Below are 16,968 nucleotides of genomic sequence, written 5' to 3' on the forward strand. Positions count from 1 at the left end.
CCTATAGGACAGAGTAGAACTGCCCCTAGAGTTTCCAAGGAGCGCCTGGTGGAGTCAAACTGCCGACCTTTTGGTTAGCAGCTGTAGGTCTTAACCACTACTCCACCAGGCTGACTAATGCTCTGAGACATCAGGATACCAGGGAACAAATCACACCACTACCAACAGCTTCTCTTTCACTTTTAATTAAAAAAAGGTCTTTAATTTATGTTTTCCACAGATCGAAAGAATTGTATTATACAAATGAATAAAGAGCAGCGTTACACAGAAGAGCTGATTTTTTTTCCAGCTAATTCAGATAAAAATGCAAAAAAACAAACAAAAAGCCCAAACACTTAAAATGACCCTTTGAATGGGCAAGTTTGTTTGTTTCATAACATTTTAAAAATGCAGTTTTTACCTTGGGTTGCAATATAGTGGCTTGGTCTCTGATAGCCCTAAAAGAGGGAACAAATTGGTTATCATTTTACATTACTATACGAAAGAAATGAATGAAGGCATAAAAAGATGAAGACAACCACCTGTTAAGATTAAGTTATAGCAAAAAGTTCAGAAATGAGTAGTGAACACATACAGTTCACTTCTCAAACCTAGGTTATCTGAAAGGTAAACACAAAACAAAAATTAAATACTTAAAAGGCTCTGATTAGAATGCATACTGCATAATTGAGCATTGTTTCATATGTAATAACCTTATAGATTTTGTTTGGTTTCACTAAAATGTTTATGCCTTCATGTTAATCTTTAGTCATTCATTCCTGGCAAAATTGTGTTCAAAATTATTCTCTTTTTATCATCCAAGAGTACAACACACTGCATTACAAATGGACAACGACATATTAGAACCATAAAATAATAACAGAACATTCCAATGTTAGAGCTGGACAACGCATGTGTGCATCAAATCAAAGTCCTGTTGAGATTTTTTTAGAGAATATTCCTGCTCTATAATATGTTCAGGAATCTGCCAAAACTATTTTTTTGTGAGCCGATAATATTAATTTACACATACATAATTATAGATACACACATATATAGGGAAAGAAGAGTTTTAAAAAAATTCCTCTTATCTTGAACAAAAATGTTTAGTACTTTTTTAAAGTGTGCCAAGAGCTCTGAATGGTTAAACATTTAATATTTTTTCAGTAAAGAAATTGCTCTCATAAGGAATAATTTTTTAATTACACTTAATTGTTGGAATTCTAACAGATCATGAGTTGCAAAAATGTTAATGATATGTTAGGATTAAGTTCTGAATTTGTTGTATATTCACCCAAGGGCTTTAATAAAAACATTTGGCACAATTTGTCTACATTTTGGGGTTGTTGTTGTTAGCTGTCATTGAGTCAATTTCAACTCATAGTGAACTCATGTGACAGTAAAACTTTCCAATAGAGTTTTCTTGGTTGTAATCTTTAAGGAAGCAGACTGCTAGGTTTTCCTTCTGCAGAGCCACTGGGTGGGTTCAAACCACCAAACTTTCAGTTAGCAGCCAAGGACTTAATCGTTTGTGCCACCAGAGCTCCTTACCTTTTGGGGTAGGCAACTCAATACACATTTAAATGCATATAAACTGAAGTCTTCAGGCTAAAACTTATCATAGCTTAGCATTACATTTGCAAAATTTGGAAAATATATCAATGTTGCACAAGGTTTTAGAGAAAATATTATTCTAACCTTTAAGCATTTTATCTCTTGTTTTTTCATGAAATTTTACCAATTGCTGAATATGTCTTTTAAGTATAATAAACTAATCGAAGAGGGAAAACTATGAAATTGTGTAGTAATCAGCCAAAATACACTGGGGTCTTAACAGAAAAGATTGGATAACAACACAGTTTCATTTAATACCACCATATAGCAGTATTATAACAGGACTCCAGTGTACATGTCTTGGCAGCAAGTCAAAGTTAAAATAAAGAGGGAAGAACAATTACAAATCTGTCAGAGAACTATTGACTTTTTTAGTTCTAAAGAGTAGACCATTAGCTTAATTTTCAAGGAGGAGATGTCAGATTAATTTAAAATATTGAATGAGATTAAGATTACGATTAGAAATTTAACCAAGATACTCACATCCTATACTTATTAAAATACATTAATTCAAATATGTAAATAATTACAATTCACAAAATAACTATAAAACAGAAACTTAATAAATGTGATGAAAATTATTTTCTCTTTATGGAATTAGAAAAAGTTGGGTCCTAAATTTCATATTTTTTATATATATAAATATATGCATATATGTTGCAATACTTGATACTTAATTGTTCTACCCTTTGACTTACAATTAATGCATATTATGAATCCAATAATTTCAGCACACCCAGATTTTACTTATAAAAAAAAATAGCTAAAGTTTAATGAGTGCTTATTCTGTGCTAGGCATTGTGCTAATTGCTTAACATGCATTACTTCATTTAATTCTCACAACAAAGTAATGAATTTAATACTATTATCATCCTCACTATAAAGATGAAGACACTGAGGCACAGAAAGATGAAGTAAGATTTCCAAGATCTCCAGTGTGATTTGGAACCAGGTAGTTTGACCAAAAAGCCTGTCCTATAAACTGATATATTGCCCCCTTCACAATATTTTATCTTCTATTTGATGATTAATTTTCATTAAACAAAGAATTTGCATGTAGATAAGCTTGTAACCAAAATTTAGCAATGGAATCTGATCAAAATAAACTATTTGATTTGTATGATTCGATATATATGTGTGATATGAATACTTTACAAATGCAATTTAGAAATTATTTGCCTAAGTAATTTTATTACTTCACAAGCCAATACTACACACTACAAAATAGTCTCCCTATCCTTTTTTTATCATAAGTGAAATATAAAAAGTAAAATTTCAGAAACACTAATACACATCATACTATCCAGCTTCTCACATATCGTTCAGGGGAGGGTAAGAATAAAACCAGAAACAGAAATTATCAACAAATAAAACTCAAATACATAATAAACTGTCAAAAGCTAAAAAATGGTCCTGTTTTTCTAAACATAGAAAAGGAAAAGTGGTAAGATAGATCTTTACACATGTAAAAGAGTTACAAAAAATGAACATAGATATATCATATGAGGCTAATTAGGTGAAGCATGCAGAGGTAACTAGTAGTAAGCATTAGTAATTAAGAGAAGTTGTATTAAATGTTTATAATAGGGTGCTGTTATTTACATATAGTGGTACTTACATCCCTGTACAGCCAAATCTACAGCCCAAACCAAAGTCAGGTGTGAAAGAAAGCACAACAACATCAGTAAGTACTAGGATGTAGAACAAGGAAAAGTGTACAGTTTGTTCTTTATTTTAAAAAGCTAGCAATTGCTTTATAGGTAATAACAAGCAAAAAGATTCACGTAGATAAGCCAACAAATTGGAAAAACTGAACTGTAAAAACACTTACATCTATATAGTTGGCATTAATGTAATCTGAAGAAGGATCATCCTCAACAGGTTGCAAAATTACTCTGGAGTGATCATCTAAAAATTTAAATAACAAAATATCAGGTATTAAATTTCCACCCTGTTCTGAGACAATGTCACAGTATACGCTGGTAGAGATTTAAAATAATAGCCTATCCATAATATACCACTGTGAATATTTCCCTGAACATCACGTTTATAAGATATTTTAAAATAGTTTAAATTGTGAATGGAGTGGTTTAACTCAATCAGCAGCTAGTTATGAGTTAAACAATCACTTTTCTTACTGCTCCTGTTGAATCTGATGATAATTCCTTCCTGTATCCGGTTTACATCTTGAAGACCTAATCAGGAGGAAGTTGCTAATGGTAGTCAATATGAAGCAACTGAAGGTCAGACACTGGCTCCCTGTAATGAATAAAGGTCTGTGGCAAGAATAAGACTTTCTTTTGAATATGTTTGGTGGGAATATTACAGCAATTTAGACAAGATCTTCCTTTTTCATTATCCTGCTATTCTCAGCGGTTTTAAAACAGCCCCATACATTTATGCACAACCATGAAATCAAATAGCATGTTATCTCCACAGGGTGAAGAGTCTGAGTCAATTTAATTAATGAGGATGATGACAATTTCAGAGCCACTGCCAATAGTCAATGCTGTTTTAATATTAAATAGATAACTTTATAAGTAGATGTATCACCCTCTGAGAATCTCTTAAAGTTTAACTTAAACCGTATAAGGAGGAATTGCAACTCACTATTTAGCTTTGTACACACAATATTTACTTTCAACAAGAATGTATGGGAACTTACATGCTATAATGTTTCCATATCGGTTTTTTGCTCTATTTTGGTCTTTTTTAGCTACATCCCAAGATGCTGACTGTCCTTCAAAGAAGCTCTGAAAAAAAACAAAAACAATTAACAAGAAGACTCAATTTAATTCCTTTTTCTGAATCAGGTTGAGCTGTTCTGAAGACTAAAATAGTAAAAGCCACTTTCTCAGAGAGGAAAGGAGTCCTGCAGTAATAAACGAGTTTCATTCCCAGAACTCAAAGCTTGTTTGTTGGATTCATACTTGTTCGTCTTGGTATTGGATTTAGTTCAAATTAAGGACAAGAAATAACCTGAGAGGAAAAAAAAGGACCTTGAACATATTTCAAATTTAAAATCTCTATAACTTTACATGAGGGAGGTAGAGAAAGCATCGTTCATTTCCAAAAGTACTAAAAAATAAGACATCAAAAGCTTCAAAATTACTTTTAGTAAGTATCTTTCAAATGTGCTTACTTTATAGCATTTATAACAGGAAAAATAAAACCTGCTTTCCCCCATAATTATTCATTAAGTCATGTGCAATATATCACATTTTAGTTTCTTTGAAAACCATGAAAAGACCGAGTTTCTACAACAAGGGACCATATGAAAAGTAAAGAGTCACCATCTCCAAAATCTTGGAACAGATGAAGTTGTTGATTAGTTTAATTCTTATATGCAGCAATTAAAAATGTGGGTAGAGATGTCTTTTTTCAGAAAAACTTAAGCCTTGCTCAACACAGGAAATGGGGTCTTCAAAGAGCCAGGGGTCTTCAAAGAGCCAAGGGTCTTTGAAGTGAAGTACACAGGAATACACATAAAACGAACAAGAAGAACTTGCTCAGGCAAGATATTCTAATTCCTTACACTTATGTTGTTACCACAGCATAGTGTTTCCAACATATATGTATATTCGAAGATAATTTCAGTCACTCCCAAACTAAGGTACACAAGTGATCTGTAAACTGGTCCGTTCATAAAAATTCTTCATGAAGTTGTATGTACTTGGGAAGGTCTAGCAAAGCAAAGTATTGCTTGGAATCTTTCATTTTAAAAGTGTGTGTGGGTGTGTGTGGTGAGAGTCCTGGGGGCAAGGTGGGGGAATGGTGGAACTTCCTCTAAGGTCTCAGACTTATATTTCTCAGTAAGTGAAGGGTGGCAAAGAAACCTTTTGGGATGTCCAGATTAAATCACTTCCTTTGCAATTTCAATCCTGGTACTTTGGTTTGAAGAGGAAGGAAAAATAAGGTTGGAAGAAGAATTTCCCACATCCTTCTTCTGGCTTCTTAATGTTGTTTACTGGACTTGCAGTACTCTGTTTTTCTTCCAAGGACCATCAACCAACAATCCAACTAAACTAGGGAGTGGCGAGTAGTACTTTTAGAGCACAAAGCTTGCTCTGATTTCTCAATCAAAGGGTCAAAAAGCAAAGAGGCAGAGAAGTGCTTACTGCCTAAGCCTTTCAAATGATAAAATCTCTAATGGCACAATGGGATTCAAGGTATCTTGCTATGGATTTTTGAGTGGGGAAAATATAAGATCTAAAGTAATTTAAGAACACAGTAAAATAAATTGTAGAATAAAACATTTTTAAATTCTTATGATGAATTTAGACTCAGATAAATCCATGGGAAATGCCCTTTTAATTCCTTCCTCTCTCCCCCTCGCCCTACAAACACACACACTGGACTGTATACTCATAAACACAGGATTAATTGGCCTACAGAGCATTCCATTCCTTGGTATATTAAAAGGAGGACAAAAATGGTAAATTCCACTAGTATCTTTGTTAAAAACAAACTTTTATAAAGTATTGAAACTTTCACCTCATATTCCTCTTTGAACCCGTAGCTGTCTGATGTCTTCATGAGATTAATGTGCTGCAGCAAGTCAGCAACCCTGATGGCTGGGTGCAGCTGTCCCGTCTGGTAAGGGGATTCTGTCCCCTCACAGAGGTAGCGAGGCACATCTAGAAGACGACTGGACTCTGCTGTAACACTGTGGTTTTCATCTGCCATTTTACAGATTTGAGAAGATTAAAAAGAAAACAAAGTTATCTTGTTTAATATGTATCCATGCAAAGAAGAGTTTAAGCCCTTAAGATCTTTGATAACAGGAGGAAGAGAATGAAATACCAGACAGGATAGGCCCAGGGAGGCATCTCCAGAGAGATAAAGCGTCAGCCTTTTACCTTAGCTCTAGGTTTGAGGTTAAGAGTATATTACATGTGTATCAGCAAGACAACAAATGCTATGAGAGGCAGGGAGATATCTGATCCACTTTACAAAGGTTTAAGTGAGAGATTTTTCAGAGTTCTTACTTTTTCTTGCATCTGAAGTCAGAGCGATGTAGAGTGGGACTATGAGGCCAAGTTGTCAATTGGAGAGATGTTTTCATTATTGATTAAATTGAACAAGCTCCTTCCCACCCATACCTGAATCTCCCTCAGGGACCCTAAACTAAGCAACCCATGTCCACAGAGCTGCTCTTCTTGCCTTTGTGGCCATCCTATACCCTACCACCCACCCAGGGCTTCTTACCACAATACAATCCAGACTGGGAAATGTGGGCATTCTACAGGTTGACCCCTTGCCCCAGTGTGTCTACTGGCCAGGTTACGTCTATATTTATACTCAGTCTTCACTCCCTTGGTTTATTATTATTATTGTTGTTGTCATCTTTATTGCTAATGTATTCTGACTCTTCCATTTTTGTGTGAGAGAGAGACTACAGTATGCCTCTCTGGCAAAACACGTGGGCACCTCCTCTGGAATTCTTCCCTGTTCATCCAGGCAGGGTTACGAAGCTTCTGCTTCATGTTCCCGTAGTTCCTGTTCTCACATATGTTATTTCATGTGCCCTATGTTGTAATCATTTATTTACTTGTCTTTTTTCTCCACTAAACTCTAAACTCTTAAGAGTATAGACACAGCATCATATTTTTCTTTCTATTCCCAGTGCCTGCATAGCAGTCAATCAATAAAATATTCTAATGAATTAAAATCAATTGAGTCCCCACCGCCCGCATTTAAGTATAGCCCCATCATAATTGTGTTATGAATAAAATGAAAAAAAAAAAACTTTTTGGTCTTTTTCTGTCATAAGAAGGAAAAAAAGAACAAGAACATTTTACCTATGAAGAATAAATATTATTTTAATGACGATAGTACTAATAATTACAATGAGAAGCATGCTTATATTTTTCACATTTAAACTTACCACTTTAAAGAAAAAACAAAACAAAACAAAAAACAAATGTTTAAGGGGTGTTATTTTAAAAAGCATTATACTGCTATACTCATTAACAGAAGAGAAAGTGCACTCTTAGGGGAACTTTTGTTTTTAATGATAATGCACACTGTAGAAAACGATATTTAATGAACAGTTAAACATATCTCAAATGCTGGCACATTTGCCTGTTCTATCACCAACTCTACAAATAGGATATGGCAAAAAATGAATTGTTGTCCCCATGATAAACATTTTTTCTTCCTGGAGAAGGGGAAAAAAAAAAAAAAAAGAACCCCACAATCAGATTTTGTGTCTCTGATTTAGCTTGATTGCATTTATCTTTATACCTTTTATTAGAATGAATGTATTTTTGTTTGCAATCACTCCCCAAAACATCACACTGAATCAAAAATCTCCCGGTGAATTCTATTCTGACCTAACCACCCAACTAAATGCAAACCCTTTACTCAGGTTCTGCCCACTGCTTTACACATAAACATTTTGCTAACAAAACGTGATTCATGAGCACTTCCTCTTCTTCCTGTGAGGTCACTCTCGATTGATCTACCTTTACTAAAATATTACAATCAATAGACTGACATAAAGAATATATACATCTCCCCAGTAAAATTAAATTCAGAGGCCACTGATGTGGACACTATCCCAATGGATACAGCTTAGGATGAGAAGTAAAGAGAATAGATAATTTTGAGGAGACGAAATGTAATCACCCTAGCTGGAATGAGGTAGCCAGGGCTCTCTGGATGAGCTCCAGAGTTCATTGGGTCTCTTGGAACAGCAGAATATTTACAATTGTAAGAGGATCAGTAAGAAACACAGAAATCACCCATATTCCAAATCTTACGTATGATGGTGTCCCAGTATGAAATAGACAGTGCCTTTTGTTTTGCTTAAGCTTTAATACAGTGTACAATGAGCAGCAAGGTCTTTAGAAAAATCACATATGAACTGTTAATATCAAATACATTTTCATCTCATTAAACCACCTAATAATGTGGCTAGTAGTGAGTGTACATGTACTAAACATTATCCTTATTACACACTTAAGAATAATAATTACAAATATTTCCTTGATTTAAAGGTTTTCTAGAGTTCTTTGCCATACACTTACCAGTTATAGGGACTTTAACCCAATGAAGCAGTAAAACACAAAAAAACAAAAACAAAAGCATGAATCAATACAAAAAATTTCCAAGCCCTTTTAAAATCAGTAAGTAGATATTAATATTTAGCAATATTTGAAGTAATTTCAAAAAATGCTTCATAAATACAAAATCAATTGGATGCAGAACAACTGCAAACACCACAATTGTGAGAATGATGAAAATGCAACAAATCATTTCCACATCTAATATGATTAATGAGAGACTTAGCTTTTAAAGAATGACAATATTGAAAAAAACCAATCATCCTGACGTTCAAAATGAAATGAAATGCATGATTGTACTGCAAATAGATTTTATGACTCCATTGTGTTAACTTTAGCCTTCTTTAAACATACATGTCCCTTTTCACAAGGAAGATTATTATAATAATCTTTTAAGCTCTATAGTTTGCAAGACTCTTTCATATACATTATCTCATTTTCTCTTTGAAAACCCCTGTGAGAAAAGTCTGGTAGAGATTATTATACTCTGTTTTACAGATGAGGAAGCAAAGACATAAGGTATTTTTCTGAGTTCATATGTGAGTACAGAAACCAACTGAAACTTGGACCCAATACTACATGTTCTTTTCTAGAGAATATTACTGTAATGAAAAATTCACATTTAGGCAACTAATTTTTTCCTGAGTTTTTTAATATTTAAATTTTATTCCTCAGTTATTAATTTGAGGCTGACAGAATTCTACAGTGCTCAACAGAAGATGACATTTTTGTTGGCATTTGATGCCTCCCCAAGATTCATGGTTCTTGGTTCCACCCTACATGATCAGGCCACCCCTTAAGAAAAGCCCTCCAGTTCACTTTCCTGCCCTTATTGGTGTTGATATCAAAGAGAGAATGAGGTCACAGATAGAGAGCACTGACTTTCAGCTTCTTTTAGATTATATATCCTTTATATCAATTATACAATTTAAGTTTTACATAATTATTTTAGTGAAGAGAGAGTTGTTATTAGTTGTATCATTCTTACTTAGTTGAATTAGTTGTATTATTCCAAAATATGTTTATAAAGTAATTGAATATTGAATAGATGGATAATAAAAATATATGGATAAAATGTAAAACTAAAGTTCTATGCTCACAAGCAATATTAAATATATATAACAAATGTGAGAATTGAAAATTTTTAAAATCAGTTTACGTGGCAATTTCCATGTTCTTTGATTAAACCTTGCACAGTAGAAATATTGCAGTAAAACCTACATAAAAGTTTTACATATTTAAGCAAGCTGGTCATGGATCATTGGTGTAAAAGTAATCAAGGAATAAGACATAAATAAAAATGAAACCTATTCCATTTTCAAATATATGGTTAGATTAATAAATTACTACAATTTTACATATGAAAAAGCCTTAATTATCACTAGTAAAATCAGTTGTCTTAGATGATATATACAGGTAAACCAAGTGGCTTGTTCTAAATTTCTGAAAAGAAACATTGTTTATTATCACGTAAGGTTCATACAGAATGTAAAACATCAAATCAAGGTTCTGGCAACTTTAGCTACATTTAATAAAGACAAAAACTAAAACAAATGCACATATTCCTAATGTTCACTACTAAATATGTTCCTTAATTGCTATAACTTAAGGGGATTTAGAAAATTCCTTTCCATCAGGTAGATTTCTTTCTTTCTTTTTAATGTAAGCAAACTATTCAGGCAGCACTGCACCCAGAGACTTAATACATTTGGGTTCAATCTACTAGCTTGGGTACATAAACATCAGTCACACATTAAGGACGTTTGTACTTATGCTCCAATTCTATCAGAAGTAAGAATTAAAGAATGGGTTCCTTTAAATAGCATACTTTCTAATTTGAAATCTACCTGAGCTGATAGAGTTGACCTCAGTTGTTTTCTTTGATAAGGCTATCACTGTCTATTTTCAAAATTAAGTTGTTTCTTGCACTGTAAATAATTATTGTGTGGACAAAGCTATAACCCATGCAAGGAGGTATGATCCATGCAAGAATAAATGATAAAGAGTTAGGGCCTCACCTAACACAGCAGTCGGCACAAGTGGATCATTGGGCACTGTAGGAAAACAAAGCTCATGAAGGAATATATTGTCCTAAAGTTGTGCTTTAAACTCTGTTCTTTTTACTTTAAAATAGATTTATACTTTTTAAGAAGTATCATCATTAAACTTTCTTTTATTACTGTAACCTGCAAAGTAAAAATTCTCCCTTCTAGCTTGGGTTATCTTAAAATACAAGGAAAGGGATTATACGTCAGTAAATGTCTCAATTCAAAAGCCAGAAGAGTCAACTTTACATTATAAAGATTACAAAATTAAAAGGAAAAAAATACATTTTGGATATAGCAAGTATAGAGTACTTAGACAAATAATTTTCTCGTATTCATTCCAAATAAAATCTTTTCATTTAGCTCTGGGAAACAGACTTAATCCTTTCTCCAAGTTTGTAGTGGATATTTATAGTTACAGGACTGAATTCAAACTTCCTAATAAGGTACTAAGACAGGCAATAGATAGAGAAGTTTGAGGAAGAGAAATGCTTTCAATCCCTTAATTGATCTGATATTAAATTACACGGTTAGAGAGATGGTACATCTATATTTTCAGTAAAAATTACTTTCAGCAATAATAGTATTTTGTGTTCTTCTCTATCATTTATCTTATAGTGACATAAAAGTAAAATAGACCAGAAAGGCCCTATCATGATTAAAACTGAATTGTGAAATGACTCATACAACAGTTCTAATTACTAACTTGGTGTAGATATATAGCTGGGAAAATGATGGGCTGCATTCAGAGCCAATAATTACTGAAGTTTCAGCCAACGGAATATTTCAGAAAAATCCTCCTTCTCTGAAAAGGTGTAGACACACACAACCTACAAATATTTTTTGTTCTCAACCTTAACACTAAATATATTTATAAGCTGTATAGAAAACAGCATTTCAATCGCTTATTTCCTTATACATACATCTTTCAAACTGCGGTTAGCATACCTCTGGGATCTGTGGCAGAATGCCCCTGAATACACAAGGCCATAGGATAAAAATGATTTGTCCTCCTCAAGCATCATTTTTACTTGAGGATTTGAAGCAACAAAGTCAGGTAATTTAACTTGTAAGTAACTTAAAAAAAACACAGACACTGTATAACAGAATATAAAATTCATAGGAATTTTGAAGATGAAATAGTAATAATGATTGTAGGACAATTATTCAAATCATGTGCTATTAGACAGAACTTCAGTGGAAATATTTTAAAAGCTCTGCCTTCATAGATTAGTATTAGAAATTTTTAATACAGATGGATAGATGGATGGATGGATGGATGGATTTGACCAGCCCCTGCCAATCCTCCAATTTAATTATACTTTTTAACTACATACCAGATACTTAAGAGCATGTATACTACTTTTCCCTATTTGTTATTAAAACTTTGCAGGAGTGCATAGTAGAATATTTTAATGGACTAATTTTATATATGCCAATAATTCTCAGAAATAATTACTATGCTTCTTTCTGCAAAGGGAATTTTATCTTATACAGAGGAAGATGCAAATGACAAAATTATAAATTATAACAAGAAACAATTTCATGTAGGTAATTCAGTATTTAAACTTAAAAGGATGATTTGATTCAATCTGAGTGGTAGATGTTTGAAATATCTCTTATGGTACAGTAATAAAATCAATATAGTTTGAAGTTAAACAAAATAAGTCCTTTGTAAATTCCATAATATTCTATATCTCTTTTTCTCTGTTCCAACCCCCTTCTTCCCTTTCTCTTTTTTACCCCTTCTCACAACTGAAAAGGTAATATGTAAAAGTCAAAGTAGACTTAATGAACTTGAGAAACTATTTATTAAAATTTTAATGCAGAACTTACATCTTGGACTAAAATTGTGTTGGTCCATGAAGGTAATGGAAAGAGGATCTTCTGCATGCAGAGTGCTCTGATCAGCATAACTTCGATCCATAGCATTCACCATGTGAGTCATCTCCTGTCGGGTGTTTCCCATAGCATCTTTTCGTTTCTTAGCAAGCTTGCTGCCAAGGCAAGATGCAAAATGTGAACCTTAGTGTGAGGCTTAAATGAGAGTTGACTCCAGCAGTAAGTAGCTCAGGACAGCCCAAAGGTAAGGCTGTGGTCGATAAGGATGAGGTTTAGAAACAGAAAGAACTAGCCATAATTTCAGGAATTAAAGTCGACATTCAAACAATTACATTTTTTTGTTAAAATAAAACTATTCTATTTGCTGTATGTCTATTTAAACATTCAAGCTGTCAGCCCAAGCCTCTCATCATTTCCTGTATTTCATTCTGCTGTTAAAATGAATATACAAAAAAATTTAACTATATTGTATTAAAGCCATAAATAAATACTTCCTTTGTATAGCAGTTCGAGGAAATTTAAGGTAAAACTAAGTTTTGGTTTTCCTCTTGGGTAATTAATTCTTTTGATCAACTTTAAGAAGTTCCTCTTGAGAATAATATGATTATGTTTCATGTTTGTTTTACAGTAATCACCCAATCAAATTAGACAAATATTCTACTCTTCATTATGTGTGCTATTATTGAGTAATATATACTTATAACATTAATGGAAAACTAATCTGAAGACTTTCAGAATCAACCACAACTAGACATAATACAAATACAGAGGAATATGTGGGATTAAAGAATATACTTTATAAGAAAAGTACTTTGAAAAATAGTTTTAAAAATGCTATGTAAAGGTACTATACAATTTATCAGCACCTTGGATTACAGACATTGGCAAATCCCAGAAATATGGTTTGGAACTGCATGTCAAATTATTCACTACAGAAATGCCTTATAAATACAGCAGAACAAACGATTTATGGGATTTGGAAAGCAGCAGAGCTAGAATTTTGAGCTACTCCATACTCATGTCTTTATCTTACATATGAAGGATATAAAATATATTCTGGTTCTTTGTGAATGTTCCACATAAAACATGCAATGAAAAAAATTTATTAAAGGTATGTAACAAATACTTAAATCACATTAACAAGGCAATTTATATGTGATATAAATAAAGGCCCTCAAAAATCCTGTACGAAGCAGATAATGCTTCTAAGTTTATGGCAGCAGTTTATGATGCCTTGGAAATATTCTTCAGTTGTTTTACGAACACCATTTCTCAGTTAGATTGTAAACTGGGACATTTTCTTCTGATCTTCATTAGTATCTAGATGAGAGTAAATATATTATAAATATTTTTTAAAAGGATCAATTAATAGAGTTTATGTCCAAAGTGTTTTTCCATTAAAAAATAAATCTAGCGATTTGAAAGCTCCTCCTGTGTAAGATTATTTGCTTCTGAGAATTATAGTGCTTAATATCATGTGCTACACATCCAACACACTCAACACACTGACACAACAGACCTGACACCTAGACTAAGACAGTCCCAGCTCAAATTTTGGGTTAGTTGTTGTTGTTGTGTGCCATCGAGTCAATTCCGACTCATAGCGACACTATTTTTCTAGAAATAATAATGACAGTATCAGTAATAATAAAAAGGAAACAATGACAAAAACGTAACAACTACTACCACCACTACTACCACCATCACCATCACTACTACTACAGCATCACAACCACTACTACCACCACCGTTTATGAGCAATAGTTGCTCTATTCATTGAAAGTACTATTAATGTCTCTCTTTTTCTAAGCTAGTGTTACAAATTGTATACATACTGATAGGTTACAGACAGGTAATGTAAATGAGTGACGCTGCCAGTGGCAAGACCACTGCCACTGGTGTCTTTGAAGCGTGGGGACTGTGAAGAACTGGAGGACAGTTCAGGAGGCAGTTTGCCTAAGTGACTTTTGGTAACTAATCTCAGTTTTGAGCTTCTAACTTTTTAAATTTTTTAAGAGATGTTAAGAATCTGAATGTTTATATTAAATTCCTTGAATCCACCCCTTCCCCCAACTAGTTATTTTTTGGTAACACTGAATGGGCTATGCTAAACATCAGCAGGTCATATTTAGCCTATAGGCTTCCACTTTCTGCTAAGCCTTCATACAGGATGTTTGTTCTTTGAAAACCTTCTTTTACCTCTAATATCCGGCTAACTTCCATACATTCTGTCTCAACTTAAAGGATACTTCATTAGAGAGGCATTACCTAACTGATCCCAGTAAAATCCGTCTCAGGTTAGGTTTCCCTGGTAAGTGTTTTTATAACACCGTGTTCTCTCCCTATAATAACAATCATCGCTTATTTTGCAATTAATTACCCTTTTAATTACCTGTTTTCTCTACTGTGTGTTCAAGGAAGAAAAGAACCATCTCTGTCTGTACATCCCTAGTACTTAGAACAGTGCCTGGCATGCAGCAGACAATAAATACTTGTTGAATGGTTGTATTAAGCCTGTTACATGCCTGGCACATTTCATTTTGTGACTAAGATCAACACCCTGAAAAAGGCATAAAGGTTCTAATTGTATCAAGTCATTGAGGCTCAGAAGAGTTAAATAACTTGCCCAAGGTTACTTATCTAATTAACAGTGAAGGATGAGCTGGTTCCAAACCTAAGCTCTTATGTCATATATCATTGCTCACATTTTTTTTATTGTCACAATACAAAATACTATAAAACCCACTGCCGTTGAGTCATTTCCGACTCATAGCAACCCCATAGGGTTTCCAAGGCTGTAAATCTCTACGGAAGCTGACTGCCTCATCTTTCTCCTGTGGAGCTGCTGGTGGTTTACTAACTGCCAACATTTCAGGTAGCAGTCGATTGCTTTAACCACTGCACCACCAGGGCTCAGCACCTACTTACTCGAGAATTTAAACATTAGTTGTTTTAATTTGAAAAGAATGTAAACACAGCACAAGCATTTTGTCATTTTTTAAAGTTTAAAACAGCAAAATAATAGTTTAAGAAACAACTCCCAGTCTTGGTTTCTTGGGCAAGAAGAAAGAATGAATTTATTCCTCAAAATTTTTGAGAGAAAGAATTGGATAAAAATAATACTTACTTGAAATTTGGTTTCAAAATAATGTTGAAATTTTGAAGAAGGGCAGTTGACAGCAAGTAGAAAAGACAAGTTTAAACTTTGAGGCCTTACTTTAAAACATGAATAAATTAGATGTGTTTCATCATTGAGGAATAGTAAGAAGTGATGGGTTTGTCAAATGCACGATAGCTAAAAATTTTCATAGCAATGAACGACTTTCAGTTTTTAGATTCACAAACCGTTATTAGTTGACACATTACAAGGGAATGTAACATTTGTTGAGATCTGTCAGCCATGCATTATCAGCTTCATTCTTATACCTTAATCCTCACAACAGCCCTGTGAGGTAGGCTTTCATTCAGGTTATTAAAAAAGAAACACAAATTAACATCAGAGTTAAGTGTTTTGATCAAGAACTGACAGTTACCACAATGTCAATGAATATTAGCTCATAGATCACATCTGGTTTTCTTTTAAGTTCTACTCTAATTTATTCCTACTTTTATAAAAAGAAATCTCCAATTCAGATTAGCTTCACGAAGTACGTTCAAGTTGCCTTTCAAAGCATACCTCTGTAAAACTTTTTTTTATACTTATGATTGATAATGCCAGTAGCTCTAAATATTACAATAACGTTTTTGTAAGCAGCTACCTAGTCTAATATACTGCAATGACATCCACCCAGCAGAAAGGAGATCCCATTCTAATATTACAGATGCATTGATGGTTAATGGTAAGCTTATTGAGATTCTCATAATTAAATACTTATTGATCCCCTGTATATCTGATGAATTATCTCCTCCTGAGCAACCAGTTTATATAATCTGCATGTCAGGACAGGTAAGCACTTCATTTGCAACTACTTGAGTTTGACAGATGTGCAAATGGCTTTCATTTTCAAAGCAGCCAACAGCATAAACTTCTGCAGGTGGATGTATGGGTGGACTATAAAGGGGAAAAGTGCTCCATCACTGTATGAGAAAAAAAAAGAAACCTGCTGCCTTCGATTCTGACTCATAATGACCCTATAGGACAGAGCAGAACTGCCCCATACGGTTTCCAAGGAGTACCTGGTGGATTCAAACTGCTGACCTTTTGGTTAGCAGCCGAAACTCTTAACCACTACACCACCAGGGTTTCCATTGTATGAAATACTACAGTTAATTCAGTTAATTATCTTTGGCTTCATCAAATGTGATTTAACAAGGATATTATGAGTCATCACAATAAGCTAGGAGCACAGTTAGTTTACACCTGCTTGTTTTAACAGATTTTATGAAGCCAAATGTTTATAATATTTAAATTGTCGGCAGAA

The 16,968-nt window shown here is 33.6% G+C and overlaps 1 protein-coding gene across 1 annotated transcript in view; it reads right to left on the reverse strand.

Moving 5' to 3' along the window:
- PTPRK (protein tyrosine phosphatase receptor type K) overlaps positions 1–16,968 on the reverse strand; it is a 542,545-nt gene that overhangs the window by 25,500 nt on the left and 500,077 nt on the right. The window contains exons 14-19 of the mRNA XM_023724464.1: positions 12,503–12,702; positions 10,679–10,714; positions 6,088–6,272; positions 4,259–4,346; positions 3,425–3,501; positions 401–437 (exon numbers count right to left, since the gene is read on the reverse strand). Of these exons, the coding sequence (XP_023580232.1) occupies positions 401–437; positions 3,425–3,501; positions 4,259–4,346; positions 6,088–6,272; positions 10,679–10,714; positions 12,503–12,702 (623 nt within the window). The remainder of the gene's footprint in view (positions 1–400; positions 438–3,424; positions 3,502–4,258; positions 4,347–6,087; positions 6,273–10,678; positions 10,715–12,502; positions 12,703–16,968) is intronic.

This window comes from Trichechus manatus, unplaced genomic scaffold (genome assembly GCF_000243295.1).
Source record: "Trichechus manatus latirostris isolate Lorelei unplaced genomic scaffold, TriManLat1.0 scaffold00248, whole genome shotgun sequence".
Taxonomy (NCBI): Eukaryota; Metazoa; Chordata; class Mammalia; order Sirenia; family Trichechidae; genus Trichechus; species Trichechus manatus.